Genomic DNA, 19300 nt, shown 5'->3' with positions numbered 1-19300 from the left:
ATCAATGCTTCTCAGCATGTCCTCAATAGATGCAGGAATACCATTAGAACATAAAAGTGTGCTCTAAATTTTACTTTTTTAATTAACTGATATCAAATATGCATGAAATTTAAGTATATCCTTGTACCTTCTCATTAATATATATTAAATTACCACTTATCTTAAAAGCTTAAGCTTATAAAAATGATAAATTTAACTATTCAATTAATACTTTAATGCTTTTCTTACTTAAACTAATGATTAAGTGATTAAATTTACATTTTCTTATCAGCTTAAGCTTTTGGGATAAATGGTAATTTAACATGGTATCAGAGCCAAAGGTCCTGAAATCGAATTTTGACTCTGTCAATTCACCCCCATTTAAATTAAATATTCCACGTGTTGGACATCACCTATTAAAAGAGAGTTTGAGTCCACCCGTGAAGGGGATATTAAACTAATGATTAAGTGATTAAATTTAGATCTTCCTATCAGCTTAAGCTTTTAGGTTAAATAGTAATTTAACAATATGAACCAGACAACATGTGAAATATTTTAATTGAAATGAGAGGTAAACAGTAGGTGACATCTAATACTCTAGTACCATGTTAAATTACTACTTATCTAAAAAACTTAAGCTTATAAAAATGATAAATAAATGTAATTATTTAATTAATATTTTAATTATATAGGACATCCCCTTTAATTATATTTGAAAGCAATTAGCCCATCATAAATGATGTATTAGGATCATTGAGTAGTGGTGAATTGCAAAATAAGATTCCCATTCAATCAAAAAAATAAGGGTACCTCTCCCATTATTCCTTACAATGGCCTTCCTCTCCACCTTTTGAAAGAGCAGCAGATTGGTCTTTATGTGGAATAGGTATGGGAATGGGATGGTATGTGTCATTTATGCATTGATGGAGAAATCATTTGTTGCTTTCACTTTCATAGTGCTAAGTGTAAACAGAGGAACTGAGAGACCCACCACCCCCCCCATTCACATACTTGTGGTGGAGGAGGTGGTGGATGGGATGTTTTAAGGTGCGGGTCCTACAATGTACTGCCTTAGCCTGGCCTACAACAAAGCCCCCCACATGCCTTTATTAGAAGTTTAGGGGGTACCCCTTTGGAATAGGGTGGATCCATGTTATTCCTTGATGCTGCTCAGTGCTCACCTCAAAAATGTATTAAAGAAAAGTGCTCTGAATCTTCTCCACATGCCCTCCTGCTCCCATGTGCCTCTGCTTTCTTCTCTTCTCTTCTCTCTCTATCTCTCTTGGGGATTCTTCAACCACAAACACTTCTTTATATATTGTCATGGTTTTGCTATACATAGTTCTATAATAGTAAGCTGTTCTTCTATTCTCCAACCGTGCAATATTTTAATGTTCACCTTTCTTCTCATTCGTCTGGGACTTAAATTTCAGCTCTTTTCATAAATCATAACTTAGTCTTGGGGGAAATTTCATAGTTGTTCTCCTCAAGCAACATATATATACAGATTGAATAAAGTTTGAAGCTATAACGTTTAGTGTCTTTATGCCTGCTAAAAAGGTTAGAAGGACAGACACAAAAATTTTGGACTTGCTTAAAGTTTGCTGCAGAATCAAGTAATGTTAATATCATATAAAAGATGTCCTTGTACTGTAATATATATGAGACATTATTGGATAAGCATCTATAGTGGGCCAATCCTCCAAAATATCTTGTTTCGTAGCTAATCTACCGACTATTCCTCTGATCGTCCGTAGCTGTAGAATCTGTAGGCGCTTGGAAAGATATATATATATATGTGTGTGTGTGTGTGTGTGTGTGTGAAAAAAAATCCAAAAATAAAATTTTTTGATGTGCTTGAAGTTGGCTGTACGATGATCAAGTGAATAAGTTCTTGTGAAAACAGTGTTAGGACATTATTGAATGAAGTGGATCTAGTGGTAGTAGAAGTTTTAGGACCTGTCACTACAAAAAAAAAACTTCAAAATAGTGTGACACGCAGAATGTGACGTTTTAAGCCCAAAAACGTCACTATTGATGTAGTGACGTTTGATAGTGACAATTGGCAAAAGACCTTAAACATAGTGATTAGATTCAAAATTTGAGATGTTTAAACAGTAAAAATATCACCTTATGAAAGGCGAAGTGTGAATAGTGCACACCACCTTCTAGAAAATCAAATATAAAATATAAATAGATTTGACTACTTCAAAGGAGTCAAGACCGCCTAAATTTCATACAAGATGAAATATGCTAAATTAAATTGTAGGATGCCTTTTATTGAAGCAGCGTGACATAGTGGGATTGTAAAGACAAACAAGACTATAATCACAACTCTTCCTAAAACCAAGAGTCAATCAAGGATTCAAGGTAGGATTAAAAAAATTAAAAAATTAAAAAAAAAAACATTCCCAAAGTGTTTTCTATTGATAAAGTAATCAAAATACATCAAAAACTCATGAAGAAACTCTAGATAACCATAATATATATTTATATACTACATAGACTCCTAAACCTAATAAAATACTAAAATAAAATTAGTTTACAAAAATTCATCCCAACTCATTCGAACATGTCAATGGCTCATTCGAACCTGGCTAGGGTTTTGATCGTATTCTCACTTGAATCCTTAATTAACTCAGCAAATCATTCGAACTTGACTTCGGACGAGTTATCGAATGAGTGCTTTAGATTACCTCGTTCAAATTCAACTTCAGATGAGACAACGAATGAGTGATTATGCCTTGCTTAAATTTATTTTTCCCAACTCTCGTTCAAAAGTGACTACGAACAAGCTATTTTGTCTAGCTTTTCAACCTTCTTTATACATCTTGTTTGACCCAATAAACGTTGGAATTACCAAAACTTCATGAAACATAACTTTGTAGCCCATCTGAATGAGATTTTCAGCGCCACCAAGTATGTCCCCAATATCCGATGTTAATTAGAATCACGAGATATGACTATTTTATTAAAGTAGTCTGATTGAAAACCATCCATCATCACTTATTCAATAAACCTTAGGTTTTATTATTATAAAAATTAAAAAAATAAAAAATAAAAAGCCCTTTAATTATGGCAAATATCTTCTTTAACACATGAGTTTGAACTTTTTCCCTGGAAATAGTGGATAACTATTGAAGATTTTTTTTGTCTCTAGCTTTATAAATGAACTTGGAAGATATTTTATGTCAAAAAAAAAAAAAAAAAAAACGATATTATTTAACCACCTACACAAATAAAGCCAAGAGTGAGCTATCAGCTATGACAGAAATTGCAAATTGCTCCTATACATTTGTACTTCATATTCCTACAATCAAATTATCAAATCCTGGGGCATAAGATGTGATTCTCTTAGGTCGATCGAGGATATATATTGAAGATTCGAAGAACTTTAAAAGGATTTCAAGATCATATATATATATATATAGTACAAAAAAAAAGGTTTGGATACTTCAACTCTTCAACTGATCATTTTGGGAAAAAAAAAAAGGGTCTTCTACTATATTTCAATCCAATAAAAAGCAAAAGAAAAGAAAAAATTGTGTTTTGGCGCCTTTTGTAATTGAACTTGGGCTGAAGATAGTGGGCTGGATCCGTTGGTTTCTGAAGAAGTCAAATAGGGCTTCAAAGATCTGGAGACAGAGACCTCAGCCCAACATTACAACCTGGGAAACCATATTAATGTTGAGGTCACACCTCTGTCCTCGAACGTTTATATAATCCATTGATCACAGTATTGGGTCTCAAAATAGGACCAATATAATGAGGCAGAAATATAGAGTTGGGCCACATGCAATAGATATGCTGATCGTCAAGTGGGCTGCTCTCGAACGCTTATTCTTGACGGCAAAGGCCCATATGACTCCCACTTAATTAAATCCACCCACTTCCCATTATCAACTTAAGTTACGAGGTTATAACATTTCAAAATTAACAAAATCTATGTATATGATTTATGAATTTAGAAAATGATGCTGATGATGCAAGAGGGCAGTAGGTGTACAACATTTCTTTTATGCCAAGTGGCATTGTTTCTCTTTTACAATGCAACAAATACTTTTTTTTTAAAAAAAAGTTTACTTTTATGGAAATATTTCCTTTATCTAGGTGAAAAAAGCTAGGACTTATTGTTCATTTTTCTATTACATCATACTTTGCCTAATTTTTCTAATAACAATCTTTGGAAGCCTGGCAATGACACTTAACTCAACACTAACTTCCAGATCACTTGAATAAAGTCCAAATATGACAAGAATGCAACAAGTACAGTATTCTCAGCAATTACCTTAAAGCTGCTTCCTTTCCTTACACATAAGAAAAATATCAAAAAAATCACAAAAATTCACTTACAACAGTTTCTTTATATCTTTCCTATACGGTAAGATTGTTATAGTTGAACCCAATGTACTGGGTTCTGCTGTAGCAATCCACATAGTTTATTATAATCATAAAAAGGACATTTTCTCTCATCTCACACTTTTCTATACAAAATAAGAAAATATAAAAACAAAATTATAAAGGGAAGCTATTGTGAAGTGTATTTGAATAGGAAAGCAAAAAGTAGTTTGGATCTTTAAACTTAGGAAAAATGATCGGGTAGCTGTTGGGAAGGGTTTAAGAGTGTATTTAATGCTCAAAAAGTCTGTTTGAAAAAAAAAAAAAAAAAAGAAAAAAAAAAAGTACGCATTTGGTAAAAAAAATTGAAAACGCTTTTATTGGTCTAAAAAACCTAAAAATTGCTAAAACGCACTTTTGGCTAAAACTTAAAAATAAAGCTTTTGCCAAAAAGCTTTTTTGACTTAAAAAATCTATTTTTCAAACACAATCTCAAACATGCTCTTATTGTATCAACATTACTCTTCTAGATTATAAGCCTAAATCTATGGAAAACTTGATCAGTTTTGAAGCTTGTTGCACATATTAAGATGCAATTTTGGTGTGGGGCCACGTGTAAACAGCTTGCTTGATTGTCATCCCAAAATTGAGATTCACTATAAGACATGGACCGTGCGATTTATAGGCGAAGTGGGTGCCCCAATGATTTCCAAAATTTTCCAAAGGCAATTTAGAATATAAAATGAACAAAAAGCATAGCTTAGTGGAAGTCATGAAATTAAATGAGAAGGCAGAGGCAGACAGACATTCCATCCAAGAAGCCACCGACCCTCCCTAGAACCCATTTCAATTCCATCTTCTAATCCCACACAAAGTGGTCAAACATATGATTCTTTTTTATATTAATTTCCTTAATAGAAAATCATATATAATTACACATTTCAAATAAGTTTTATTATACTTATTGATGGGTTAGTTATAGAGACCATTTCCCCTGTTTTCGGCTTAATGGGAGAGGCCTGCACGTTAGTGAAAGCAGTCATTAGAATCATGGAGACAATGCAGCTCGGTAGAGCATTGTTCATCCTTCCCACTAATGACATTATTCTAAGTTCATGTTTTTGTCATTTGAGCTTCAAAGCTTATGTTTTGAAACCGTTAAATCAAACCGACACTCGTTGAATCAACAATAACTACTAATAATGTCTTCTCTAAATTTCCCTCCTCCCCATTCCCTATGTTTACAAATGATAAGTTTCATACAGACTAAATTGTTCATATCAGAGATCAAATTGGGAGACAATCTGTCCGTACATGTACCTTTAAGCATATTGATCGAAGTGCCTCCTATCCAGGTGCATCCATAATTGAAGTAGCTGTAAGGGCCGAAGGTTGTATTGGAAAACGTAAAGAAGGATTCTTCACATGCCATCATGTGGGTGGCTAAATCGCACGTTCCTATATGTAATAATTAGCTCACCCAATCCCCATGCCATGCACTCGATTATCCATCTCTACTTCTTTCTTGCTGTGAAATCGAATGACTATACGTAGCTATATCTCAGTGAACTTTTTTGGGTGTTTTTCTATTTCTGATTTGAAAAATTATTTTATGATTTTGGGTTATTTGATAATGTTTTTGTTTTGAAAACAGAAACAGAAAACAAAAGTCACAAAGTCATATATATGTCACTGTTTTCATAGCTATCGTTGTCTAATGTAACGTAACCTAATGCTTTTGCTTCAAGAAGAAAAAGGGCTGTAAAATATTAAGAATGGACCTTTTTTTTCATCGTTATTAGGCCTATCAATATTTGTTTTTTCACCGCCCAAAACAACTGTGTTCTATCATGGGTAATGTGTCAAAAAACTCTAAGAGGGAGGAATTAATGAATAGGGATCAACAGAAATATGTGTGCAAGGTTTCAAAATTTGGTTGAATACTCTGAAAACAATTAGGGTTACACAAGTTGACCATTTCAGGGTTTTATTAGTTTGGCTGAATATTTGAACATAAAATTGAAAAAAAAAAAAAAAAAAAAAAAGGAAATGGAAAGGAATCCAGATTGTTTTTTTCATCTTGCAGTTTAAATGGTGCCACGTCATTTAAAATTTTAAAATGAAGTGGTAACATATTCACCATGTGACAACATATGACTATTAAATCTATGAAATTTAATTTAAACTATGAAACAATTATTCTGCATTTCACCTTAAATAAAGAGGATACATCAAAAGATCGAGAACTGATGGATGCAGAAATTTAGGCCTTTAAACCTATGCATGGTCATTCATGTTTGTGTGTCAATTTTGAATTGTTTCGAGACATGAGTATAAGAGTGTACATGTCAATCTTAACCCGACCGATTTAGTTAAATGAGACAAACCCTTCAACCTACTCGCTAATTTTGTGTTAGGTTCGGTGTTCCGAATTTAGGTCGTGTCGAAAATCGACAACCCTTATATTGCGTATCAGATTCAAATTGTGTCAATGCATATATATATATATATAAAAGTTAACCTTAACCCAATCAATTTAATTAAACTTGTCAAATCTCTCAATTCTAACTCGTTAATTTCATGCTGAATTTATATCGAATTCACGAGTCATGTCATAGTCATTCTTGAACAATAAATTGGCCTATCTAAAAGCAACCCAATCTAGCCCCATACCCAGCCGGGCCTGCCCCCATCAAAGTCATAACATATTTGTCCCCCTGTAAGTTCTACTCTAGCTTTTCCTCCTAGCTTGTTTATTCCTGTACTTGGAGTACCTTTAATTTTTCAGGTTACTCATTAAACCAATAATAAAGAAAATATCACCAGTCTACCATTAATTACATAATGAAACATATCCAATTCTCACCCACCTGAGAAAATTTAATTTCTAGAGCTACTGATCATTTCTTTCTTTTAGTGATACTACATCAATTAAATTTTTCTGAGATACTACATATATAAACCAATTAACCACGAAATTGCCACGATATGTAAAATTAAAGTTCCTCCAAATAAATCTATTTGACCTCTCATCTTTTACAATAACACCTAGCTTGAATTCAAGTCAATGATCATTAGAAAAATTTTATGATCTAGATTTAGTTGATTTGATGATTAGGTTTCTAGAAGGTAACAGCTAACTTGTAAACTAAGTCTTCAAGAATAACAATATGTTCTTCATTTTTAGCTCATTTGGTGCCAAAGTCACACGACAAAGAGAAATGATCATTAGTGTCATTAGATAATGAAACATATCCAACATCGATCCTAAAGAATTATCTATCTAGAGCTACTCATCTATTTCTTTTGATTAGTCGAACTTAATTGAAACATATCCAACATATATATATATAAATTAACCAATTCCAGGCAACCACCATGATGTCTAACGAGTTTCTCCAAATAAATGCTGGAGAACACATCACGACATATCTAATTAATTCACTTCTCGTCTTGTACAAATGACACTTGGTAGTTAGTATTACAATCGATCACGAGATTCCAAAAACATATTTGACTTATTTGCAATATTCCACTTTGTACAATTTCTTGGGTGGAGTGACCAATATAATCCAATTATTTCTGAAGCTGTAGTAAATTCAAAGGGAATAGGAGACCCTCTCCGTGAAATGGAGAGATTCATTTGTGGTCTAAATTTTATTTTGCGCAAGAAACTGTCTATATATATAAAAAAAACTATCCATTAAAATTCTGTCTTTTTTTGTTTAGCTAAGAAAAATGTGACTTCATGTAGGAAGCTTCTTCACCTACGCAGCTTGGGAGGCATTGCGAAACACGCGTCAAAAAGATAAACAAACATTACAGGGCAACCGGTGGGTCCGTACAGCACCGTCTCTCAACAGCCGTCCCTAAAACAAGCCACGTCCAATTCCCACGCGACACAAGGTGCGAGTGGCACTGACAACATCCGTCAAACACCGTTACTAGAGGTTCGTGCCCGTGCAAACACGTTCGTGTGGAAAATCTCCGAATTCTACGACCCCCACCGGCCCACCCTTCTGTTAAGATTCCCAGCAGACTCCCTATAAGGGAGTCTGTTCCCTAAGTTTAGGGAATATGTCCAAAAAATCGCAAAAAAGGTCCCACAGCAGATTCCCTATATGGTTCCTTAAACCATCAGATGCTACAGTTGAACCCAATGTTTTGGGTTCAACTGTAGCGATCCAAAGGCTTATTAAATTAGAAAAAATATTCTCTCTCCTCTCTCCTCTCGTCTCACGGCTCTCACCCCTGTCTTTCTCTCTCGCTCGCACCACCAAACCAGCAGCACCACCAAACCAGCAGCAAGGCATTCAAACCAAAGAAACCCAGACCAATCAAACCAGAGATTTCAGACCAAATCAGAGATTTGTTTCAACTTTCAACTGATTAAACCAAAGAAACCCAAAAATCTCATAAAGTTGTGCTTAAAAAAGCGAAAATTGGAAACCCATAAATCAAATCAAACCAAAGAAACCCAGAGATTTCAAGGCATGTGCATGCCGATTGAGTTGGATGGGGTCGTGTTGTGCGAAGGGCTGGAGTCGCTGTCGATAAAGAACTCGCCAGACTTGGACGACATGAGGTTGATAGCCATCGCGAGGGGGTGTTGTAAATTGAAGAAATTTGAGGTGGTTGGGTGCAAGGGGATCACAGATTCACAGGGACGGGAGTGAAGATCAGCTTCCTTGCTTGGAGGAGAAGAAAAGGAAGAAATCATAGGAAGAAGAAGTGGGCTGCTGCTGGAAGGGAAAGAAAGGAAAGAATGACGACGGAGATGAGATGAGATGAGAGAGAAAAAGAATGGTTAAATTAAATGAATAAAATATAAAAAAGGTAAAATAAAAATAATAATATTTTAATAATATAGGGAAGCATTAAGGGAAGCTATTGGAGTGGAAATTGACATAGGGAAGCAAAAAGTAGTTTGGATCCTTAAACTTAGGGAAGATGACCGGATAGCTGCTGGGAATGCTCTAAGCCCTCACTCTCACGTATTTCTCTCTCAATTACTAAAACTAAAAAAAAAAAAAAAAAAAGGGAAAAAGGCCTCAAATCATTTTCTTTCTTTCATTGCGTTTGGCCACAGGTACATTATTTACATTGCTCACAACTAGAATTTGGATTCGTAGAGCATTCCTAATGGAAGAGCTAAATGTTACTTTTATCTAAAATACCTCTTCAAGTATTCAAAAAACTTTTCATATTGGATGAGCCAAAAATATATGTAAAATAGATATTTGATTAAAAGAGTTAAAAAAAAAGAAGTTAAATGTAGCAGCACTTTTTAAGGGAGCCATTTTATTTTTTAGTGTTTCTTTCTCCTGCTTTATCTTTTTTCCAAATCTTTTCTCACCTTTTTTTTAGAAATATAACTAATCGGACGTGGAGACACTTAAAAATGGCTTAGCTAAACTAGATAAAAGTGAGTTTTAAAGAATTATTTTACATAAAAATATGGCTCTTCCATTGGGAATGCTCTAGTCCCCTCCGATACAAAAAGTTTCTCTCTCTAGAAGAGAGATGGAGTCTTAGAGAGAGAGAGAGAGAGAGCGTGTGGGATCAGAGGGTGTGTAAGTGGTGAAGTGGTCTTTCTTTTTCTTCTTCTTCTTCGCCCTCGTTATTTGACTTTGGAATTCCATTTCACTCTCATTTTTCTCTTCTTGAATTTTCCTTTCACGGACATCCTTTTCTGATCATTGTCACGGGGTCTTTGGAGACTCCAAGATCGCCGAAGCCCATTTCTTCTCCGCCTTTATCTTCTTCTTCTTCTTCTTCTCAATTTTGCATGAGCATTTCTTGGGATCATACAATTTGGTTTCTTTTCATTGAAGATCCGTTGGTACGAGTTAAATGAAGCCAAATTCGAAACTGGGTCTTTGACGGTTTCGAATTTGCTTTCACAATGTCTATTTTCTGAGCTGAAGAGTTTTAATGAACTCGCCTGTCCGTTATTAATAGCGAACATAAAGGTAAAGGTTTTGGTTTTTTATCCGTTGTAAAAATTATCTTATCTTTTTCGAAATTTGATCTTCATTTCCTGGAAGCTGTGCTTTTGTTTATTGAATCTCCACAAAAAACCCAACCCATTCATTCAGCTCATTCACACGGGAATGTTCTTTTTAGTTTGATTTCCCAATCCCAATTATAATACTATTCATTCAAAATCGCTTCTTTAGTTCAAATTCCTGGCCTTCGCCTGCTCTTTTGCTTTCTTTCCAAATTCCAATCCAATCTTGATTATTTTTTGCGTTGGGCGGCTAATGGGTTGTGCAAGCTCGAAGCAAAAGCGATGCCGGCACTGCCAGAGACACTATTCCCCTGTTCCCAGAAGCTACTCTATGCACGTCCACCACCCACCGCAGAGCCGCGGCGATAGCTACCATGTCGTCGCTCTCACCTCCTCCACACTGGGCTCGCTCAACCAAATCAACCATTCCAACAACAAGATCATCGACGTCGCCGACGATCTCAACGACGGCAATGGCTGCTACAATGGCCACGTCGATGAGAACGAGAAGAAGCAGAGTAAGGAATTCACGATCGGCCTAATCGAGGCCAAGACGTGGTCGAACATGATCGAACAGAAAATCCCGAAAATTATACCCAAGACTCCGATTAGAACCCCACCAGGAGAGCCCGAGACCATCAATGCTTGGGAATTGATGGAAGGCCTTGAAGACGTTAGTCCTCTCCGGTCCCCACTTCATCTCAGGAGCTTTTCGTTTGATATTGTTCGCAATCCAAATCCAAATCCGATTCAGAATCCGCTCGATCGCCCAAAATCAAGGTTTCAAGAGAACGGCGCGGCTTCGCCTAAGCCCATGTGGCTTCAAATGGGAGAAGGTGAGCCTGTAATTTCCGACTTCGATCCGGAAGTAATTTCTACCTTCAGAAAATCTCTCCAAGAGCTACCATCCGATAACCCATTTCATCTCCGGCCATTGGACAATGACAAACAACATCATCAACAAGTGTTTGCAGAAGCCGGCAATGAAACGAAGGTAAACGGTACTGTCGGTAATGGGTACAAATGCGGGAACGACAAGGTCGTTTTGTATTTCACCAGCCTCCGTGGGGTGCGGAAGACGTACGAGGACTGTTGCCATGTCAGGGTGATCATAAAAGGCCTTGGAATCCGAGTCGACGAGCGTGACGTGTCAATGCATTCGGGATTCAAGGAGGAGCTGAAAGAGGTAATGGGTGAAGGGTTTAGCGGCGGAGGCTTGCCGAGGGTGTTTCTGGGTAAAAAATACATCGGCGGGGCTGAAGAAATCCGGCGATTGCACGAGGATGGCCAGCTCGAGAAGCTGTTAGAGTGTTGCGAAAGGGTGGATGATGGTGGCCAGGGCGGTGGTCTTGTTTGCGAGGCTTGTGGGGATATAAGGTTTGTGCCTTGTGAGACTTGCTCCGGTAGTTGTAAAATTTACTATGAAGAAAAAGAAGCAGAAACAGATGAAGAAGAAGAAGAAGCAGAAGAACAAGAAGAAGAAGAAGAAGAAGAAAAAGAAGAAGGGGGTGAGGAGGGTGAGTATGGATTCCAGCGTTGCCCTGATTGCAATGAAAATGGGCTAATACGATGCCCCATTTGTTGCTTTTAGTTTTACAGGCTGATTAACAAGGCACTTTTTCCAATTTTGTGTCCATCTTTTTTGCTTTTTGGTGAGTTGTTTGTTGTACAGTAGAGTTTGTTATTGTTTGATTGGAGATCAATGAGAAAGAAAAAAAAAACTGTAGTAGCAGGAGAGGGTGAATAAGGTTGTTCTAAAGCAGGTTTCCTCAACCTCGATCAATGAGTTGTTGTAAGGGCTATTGTATACTTTATATTTTGTTTTCAGAAAGCAAAACAGGGCTTTGTATACTTTTTCTCCTTTCCATGTGAATTAAAAGATACTACATCAAAATGTGCATCATCTCAGCAGCAGCTCATCCTCCTTTTCTTCTTCTTGCAAACCATCGGTTTTCTAAAAGGTTGGCACCACTCACCACGGCTTTGATTGAGGCCATGACCAATTTCATGTGGGATTCGTGAGGAAGAGGAACAATGCAAGTCTATGAGACTATAATATGGATTTAGACTCCTTTAATTTTCTATCCAAATTTCAAAAATTTCGGCAGAAAATGAGAAAGCCTAATCACCCTTCTCGCATTTTCTGTCCAAATTCTTTGAAATTCGGACAAAGCCGTTCGGGAAATGACAATCCTTACTATATGGTATACAATGATGTACTAAAAGACTAAAGTGGCTTTTGAAGCATGATTGAAACCATTGCAAGTGCACTCTGTACACATAAAAAGGGCAGAAAGAAAGCAAATTATAAAAGCATGAAAATCTTGCTCCATGATTTAAAAAATGCTGTTCCTTGTTATTTATATGAATAGTAGTTTGGCTGCATTACTTAGCGGCGGTGAGCAATATTATTGGACCAACCTTTTGGAATTCATTATTTATATTAATATTCATTGATTATATTGGAGAACACTTAAAAAGGAAAAATGGTGAAGACTGATATCCAAATTAGGTGAAGAACATGTCTTGGTCAATGTCGGCGAGTGACCAGAAGACCAGGGATTAGAGGAAGAATGACAAAGTGACATGGTCAAGTGGGCGAAGAAGAGCTCAATGCTTCCCCAGAAAAAATTAAATAATGTTCACTGCTGACCTCGGCTTCAGAATTTCAACCTGAAGACTATTTCTTTTGGCTTCCAAGCATCAATCTGAATTTGACAAGTCTGGTTGTGTTTCTAGAAAGTATTTTAAATATCATTTTCAAATAAATAAATAAACTTACAAATATGATTGTTTTCAATGACTTAATTATTCTTACTGAAATGAAAAAATAAATAAATATTGTTGATTTCAGTAATCACCTCTTCGAAAAACAAGAACCAAGCCGGACAGTTATATTTTTAGGTTAACTACATTTATCTCCCTTTAATTATCATCTTTTTTGCAATGTCTGTCCAATTTACCATTTGAGTTGTAATGTATCTATTTCCCGGTCCAATTTTTTTTTTTTTTTTTTTTTTTTAAAAAAAAAACACCTATATCCTCCAATAAAAAATGACTTACTTTTTCTGAATTTTTTTTTTAATCTAATAAAGAGTATTTTTATATAGATAGGGTGGCGCACTATGGTTTTCAGATGAGGCACTTGATTATTATGGGAGAAGATGGAGCTAGATATCCATTTGCATAGGGTGGAGCTGCTAAGGGACACATAAATGATTCAAAGAGTAAGAGCCAAAAATGAACATATATTTCTTCACCTGCTCATTTCTCCTTTCAATCATGTTACTTCATTCAAATTCATAAGGGCCTTGAGCCAACAAAATCATAAATAGGTTATAGGCTACATGACACTTTGCCCATCTAATCATATCAAAATCAGCTTACCAATTAAGAGGAAGAAAACAATGATATGCTTCACAACATAGTTTCATTATCTCTAAGGTTATGGCATCACCTACAGGTTTCAATTTGGTTGTAATCCAACCACCACTTCTTGATGGAAATGGATCAATTATGGTTGTCGCATTGAAATCCATTTGGAAAAAACCAGTCCATAATGTCGGATTCTCCCTAACAAATAATTGAAATAATCAGTAAGTGCTTACAGTCCCGGAGATGTTTACAGTGTCAAAACTCAAAGGGAGTTGTCTGAAAATGGCAAAAATTGACAATAGGGTCAACTTTACGCGAATTTACTAACTTTATTAAAGAACTAATTAGGGTTAGAAATGGAGGTTTGGTCTTATACTTTGAATTAATATATAGTTTGCAAAGGCAATAAAATAATAGACGTGAGTTTAAATGGCAATTATTATTAGCACATGACTTAAGGGTTTCTTTTATTTATTTATATTGTGAAAGTGTTACGCAATTAAGAAGTTCGTTGGGTTGTACAGACGGTGATGAAACGCGGCAAGGGTGATTGGAGAAGGATGCGAAATAGGTTGATGATATATATGCATGTGTAGTTGGCAGCCAAGTAGGAAGATTTGAAAATTAAAAAGTAGTTGACATGTGGAGGAAAGCAGTGTGGCATTATGAAGCTGCCTTCTTCAACTTGGACTTTCAAAAGTAGCACTCAATTCACTTTATCAAGTGTGACATATCTTAACATAAAAAAAAAAAAAAAAAAATTAAAAAAAAAAAGAATCTAGTAAACTGACATTTATCTTTAAATAATATAATTTTCACATGTATTTCTAAATATGCATACAAAAAGCACATGCTTTAAAGACATATATCAGTTTAATAGACAGATGTCATATGCTCTAAAGATAGATGTCAGTTTAATAGACTGAGTCTAGAACATAGTAGTATGTAATATTACTCAATGCACCAATCTTTTGGATTGTCAATCTTTCTAATCCTATTTCACGTCATATCCAATTGATTTAATCAAATACTTCAAAGTTTATTAAAACATAAAGGAAAATTAATCATACGAGCTCATAACCGCAGACACTCACCCGCATCTCTACTTCTCTACCTACAACTCTGTACCCCAATCAATTATTTGGATAGAAATTATTATAAATTGGATTAACTGAATATAATAAGAAATATGATTGGAAAAGAATTGAAAACCCAAAAATATGGATACGCCGTATCAAATCACAAGGGTAAGTGGAAGAATTTTAATCACATTTCATGTCGTTATCAAACATTCCTGGATGCAGAGAAGTCAACTGCCTTGGCTTTCTATCTAGTGGGCTTGCCGGGCGTCACGGGCTCAAGACAAGCACGTCGGCAAGGTGCTTGGCATGACTGGTGCCGTTGAACCCGCGGTCCATGGCAACCTGAAAGATGAGTCAAATGGCTCAAAGGGTCACATAACATTTGCATCGTGGTCCTCACAAAGCAGACAGCGGTCTACGCTCACACCAGAAATTCAAGGGACCAAATACCATGAATGTTTGAAGAGACATGCCTTGTTATTGTTCAAGGGTTGTGCCTGTCTTACGACATGCAATTTTATCTGTTTGTGTACAACAACAAAGGGTAAAGCAAACTAAATGTACTTATTTACTATCATGGCTACCCAAATCAGCTGCAGCTTTGGCTGCACGATTCAACATGTCTGAAACCCAAAGCGCTCCTTTGGCAAAGTAGCTGCTGTTGGCTACAGCGGTACCTGCTGCAATGGCTGCTTTCCCCGTAACCCTCGCTGCGACTATAGCTGCTGTCCCAGTGACAGTTGCGGCAGACTTGGTGATATCTGAAACATGGTACTTATCATCCACAGACTTAAAAACTTCCATGCCAGCATAAATCTGATCGGTAAGCCCTATTCTATTGCTAAGCTCAGCAACCTTAGCTGCGGCGGTAGCTGAGACTCCACTGGACTCGTCAAAGGCTTTGGCCTTGATTAATGCATCTTTGCCCAGAACATATCCTTTGGCTAACATTGTCTTAACAACTTCCTGAGCCACTGTTACAGCTTCTCCCCGGGTGGAGGTGCATTGTCCCATATGAAAAGCCTGCTAAAACTAAACAATTTTAGCTTAACAGAACAGTTAAAAATGCAAAGTAATGCACATAGTGGAAAATTAAAATGCAGGGTCCCCATTTCACAATCTGCTAAAAGCAGTCTACCAAGTAGCAAGTCCACCAAACCTGGCCATCTTATGAATTTCTTATAGCAACAATTTTGATCTCCATCCTGTATTCCTATGATGAGTATCCAAGTTGAGATGTTCTATAGAGAAAACCTTATCCTGTGAAATATAATTTATGTAATGAACGAAGCATGCAACCAACTCCTACAGCCAGCAAAAGGAACGATGCATACTGTTGAGCTAGAATCATCTTCAGGCATCCATGATGAAATATTCCAAGGATCAGATTCATCTGTATATGTTCCCCAACTTTGTATGCATACACATTGATCTAAAATGGTGGCTCCCTGTAACGCACAAAATTGAACAATGCAAATCAATTGCTCTGTGAAACATCAGATAGTTACGATTTATGGATGAGTTAATGTTCACTGATTGCATGTGGGATTTTCAATTTAGCATAATTCAACACCCCATGAAAAGTCAATTTTGTTATGTACCAATGAATGACTTATATCAAAGATATCTCTGAATATGAGTGCATGCACTTCAAATGAGAAGCAACTATTGCCACTTGCTAATTCTGAGTTGATTCTCTGGAGAACTTGAATATTGTTGATTGGTAAGTAGAACGAGGGATACCTATATCTGAGAATATCCTTGGGTGTCATACAAAATAAATTCTAAAATATTCTCAACGAGACATGAACACATTGACTTTCTAAGACTGTCTCTGGCTTAAATTCCAGACTCCCTTGGTACAATGTCTAAGTCATATAATACAATACTGAGCACACTCAAAATGGTATTATTATCAAACAAAAGCTCTTGTTGCAAATCCACCAAAAAAATAAAGACAACAGGTTTGAGGGAGGCAATAACTGAAGTATCCATGTAAGTACACAAATAGGCCACTATTTTGTTCCCATAACAATATTAAGTACTGATTTCTTCCCAGAGAGTTTGCAAAGCAACTTACACTGAGCAAAACAGCAGTTCCCAGAGCATAAGCATCTTTAAATGTCACATATGCAGTACAAGCAGATTCACCAGATCTGTTTTTTTAACAAAGAAAGCAACTTCGAAATCAGACAGATGTCATAATTCCTATTAAGGTTACTAATATGTGTTCAATTAGTGCTATAGAACTTATGCCTCACAAATATGATATAGTGAAAACGATCTCTCTCCCATGGATGTAAGCACAACTTCAAACCACGTAAATCTTTGTGCAGTTTATTTTTTTTTTCTTTTCTATGTTTTGTTTTCTATTTCACCTTATCTGCATAGAATCAACAGGGGAGTTTCTGGAAGTTAAGGGAGTTTATAGTTATGGTTGCTATAAAGAACTCTAGCTAAATTTTTTAAGAGTTTCTAGAAATCAGGTATATTCCTTTTGGTCATCAAATGGATGGAGGAAAAAATAAGATAATTTGAAAGCTTGCCAAAAAAAATTGTGGTTAGATACTTGTAAAATTACAGATTTGTACACTTTTTTTTATCTGTTTTGCTTAGTTAAATTGGGTGCAAGGAAGAACATTATTGATTTAGGGGCAAACTTATTCATCAAATGGAGAATTTATCATCATTTTACACTAGCATCAATGTGAGTAATGGGGCAGTTGTGGACATTGGTACATAAAATGAGAACTGAAAGGCAAATGTATAATTCACTTTTCATGTCATGCAATCTTAAAATTCATAGTTCTCCATAAATTATGGTGATAGCTTCCATGCCTTTGATGACCCCATCCTAGATTATGAAGATGTGAAGGGCAAGTAAAATTCATTGTACTTGTGTTCCGTACAAGCATAATAGAATCAATTTCAAGTTGCACAATGGCTTTGCTGTTTTGTATTGTTTCTGTACAGCTTGGACAAAAATCCAAATGTAATCATGACCAAACCATCATTATGGAGATTGAATTGGTAAGTGAATTTATTTTCAGCAACTAGAAGCAGGGTAGGTGAGTTGTACCTGAAAATTTCAACTTGCTCGATCGCACCACAGTAAGCAAAAAAATCGTAAACATCCTTCTCTGTTGCTTTAGGAGATAAGCTTGTAACTTCAGCAGTGTAACCAGGGTACATGGTTTCGAAATTTAACAAAGAAAAAACTTGGATTTGAATGAATCTGGAAAGTAAAAAAAGCAAAATGAAACAAAATTTCAGCACCTTAGTTCAATAAAAGGTAACTGATCACATAAGAATCATTTTGGTTACTTCAACACTTAACAATGATGAAGGCATTGCATTTCATTACTTTTGATTTTTCATTATAAGGCCATATTTTTCAGGAACAAACATTAAGGATAAGAAAGATATCAGAAAGAGATAGAAGACATTATCATCTCGGGCAGGATCGATCCCTTTCTGTGGTGAGTGAGGTCCATAACTTAGTGGTCCCATGTTCTTATCAATCCCTTGCATGAGCACATAGTCTATGATGACCCATATAACTGGATGCTTCTAACATCTAGTGAGTATAATATGAGGCTTCCACTGAAAACCTGAACTTTTATTCTGGGTTAGATGTAAATTCAAAGTAAATACCACCTGTAGCCTTATTAACTGATCGGCACATGGGATTTTTAATTATAAACGATCCAGAATTAAAGGAAGAGAAAACCCTGGGGCCATCATAATATGCAGTAGCATGCCAATTCTTAAAGGCAAAAGCTTGACTTGAATTAGAAGCATCAAAGCAAGTCAAACAATGCAAGCGGGAAAAGGATTGAACTTTGGTTAAAGTGAGACTGCTGGCGTGACTTAAGTTAGAGAATTCAACCTCACTAAAACGACCATAGTGCCTTTTAACAGAAAAAGAGGGCTTGCATTTATCCAAGTAATCTTTGGGATAGGGGAATTAGGGACAAGTTGAGTTTGAATAATAGTTTGGAAACAAATGGGTTCCCAAAAGGGAGGGTTATTGAAAAACTTAAAAAAGGAAAATCCAAGCTTTAGAGATCCCACTTTTCACAACAAAATGATCTCACATCACTTAAATTGGTCCGGAAAAGTTTGTTTTACTTGAAACTTAACAGCATCATTAAGCTAATGATATAGTAAAAACTAAATGACAAAACACAGACCAAATTGTCACAATAAAACGTACATAAGACTACAAGAATTAAAATCAGGGCAGTACCACGAAGAGGAAAAGGAAAACAAACAGCTCTTGATGCTGGGTATAGAATATTCCAAAATACAAAGTCATACAAATTCTGAACTCATTTAAAGGTTTCTGGAACCAGAAACAGCACGAACTGAGGAAGATTGCAAACCCAATAAATCTAACATTGTGAATTTTAGGAAATTATCCTTTGCACGTACCTGTTCTTGATTAGAGGTGAGCACCTCTAAGAGAGAGAGACAGTGGAGGAAGATGAACATTCTGGCAACCAACCAAAACTTC

At 35.9% G+C, this 19300-nt stretch overlaps 2 protein-coding genes across 3 annotated transcripts; one reads left to right on the top strand and one right to left on the bottom strand.

Annotated features, from left to right (window-relative positions):
- Positions 1–9867: 9867 nt before the first annotated feature.
- LOC132181464 (uncharacterized protein At3g28850-like) lies at positions 9868–12189 on the top strand. Its single transcript, XM_059594697.1, has one exon. It carries the CDS (start codon positions 10581–10583, stop codon positions 11916–11918), a length of 1338 nt encoding a protein of 445 aa, XP_059450680.1. The 5' UTR covers positions 9868–10580; the 3' UTR covers positions 11919–12189.
- A 3051-nt stretch (positions 12190–15240) lies between these two features.
- LOC132182968 (binding partner of ACD11 1-like) lies at positions 15241–19300 on the bottom strand. Of its 2 annotated transcripts, none has more exons than XM_059596344.1 (5): positions 19219–19300; positions 17864–18019; positions 16865–16940; positions 16119–16232; positions 15241–15810 (listed from the first exon to the last, which is right to left on the bottom strand). In XM_059596344.1, the coding sequence occupies exons 2-5, from the start codon at positions 17974–17976 to the stop codon at positions 15349–15351; spliced, it is 765 nt and encodes a 254-aa protein (XP_059452327.1). In that variant the 5' UTR covers positions 17977–18019; positions 19219–19300; the 3' UTR covers positions 15241–15348. The 2 variants fall into 2 exon arrangements, with proteins under 2 accessions (XP_059452327.1, XP_059452328.1); XM_059596345.1 differs by having other exon boundaries at positions 15241–15807.

This window comes from Corylus avellana, chromosome ca5 (assembly GCF_901000735.1).
Source record: "Corylus avellana chromosome ca5, CavTom2PMs-1.0".
In the NCBI taxonomy this organism is placed as follows: Eukaryota; Viridiplantae; Streptophyta; class Magnoliopsida; order Fagales; family Betulaceae; genus Corylus; species Corylus avellana.
This window is presented reverse-complemented; position numbering and strand designations above follow the sequence as displayed.

Bases quoted from the DNA above. Each gene is read 5' to 3' on its own strand.
- LOC132182968 (XM_059596344.1), bottom strand. From the start codon at position 17,976: ATGTACCCTGGTTACACTGCTGAAGTTACAAGCTTATCTCCTAAAGCA. The intron at 16,233-16,864 runs GTAAGTTGCTTT...TGTGCGTTACAG, and splicing joins GAACTGCTGTTTTGCTCAGT to GGAGCCACCATTTTAGATCA. The intron at 15,811-16,118 runs GTATGCATCGTT...GTTTAGTTTTAG, and splicing joins AAGATGATTCTAGCTCAACA to CAGGCTTTTCATATGGGACA.
- LOC132181464 (XM_059594697.1), top strand. From the start codon at position 10,581: ATGGGTTGTGCAAGCTCGAAGCAAAAGCGATGCCGGCACTGCCAGAGA.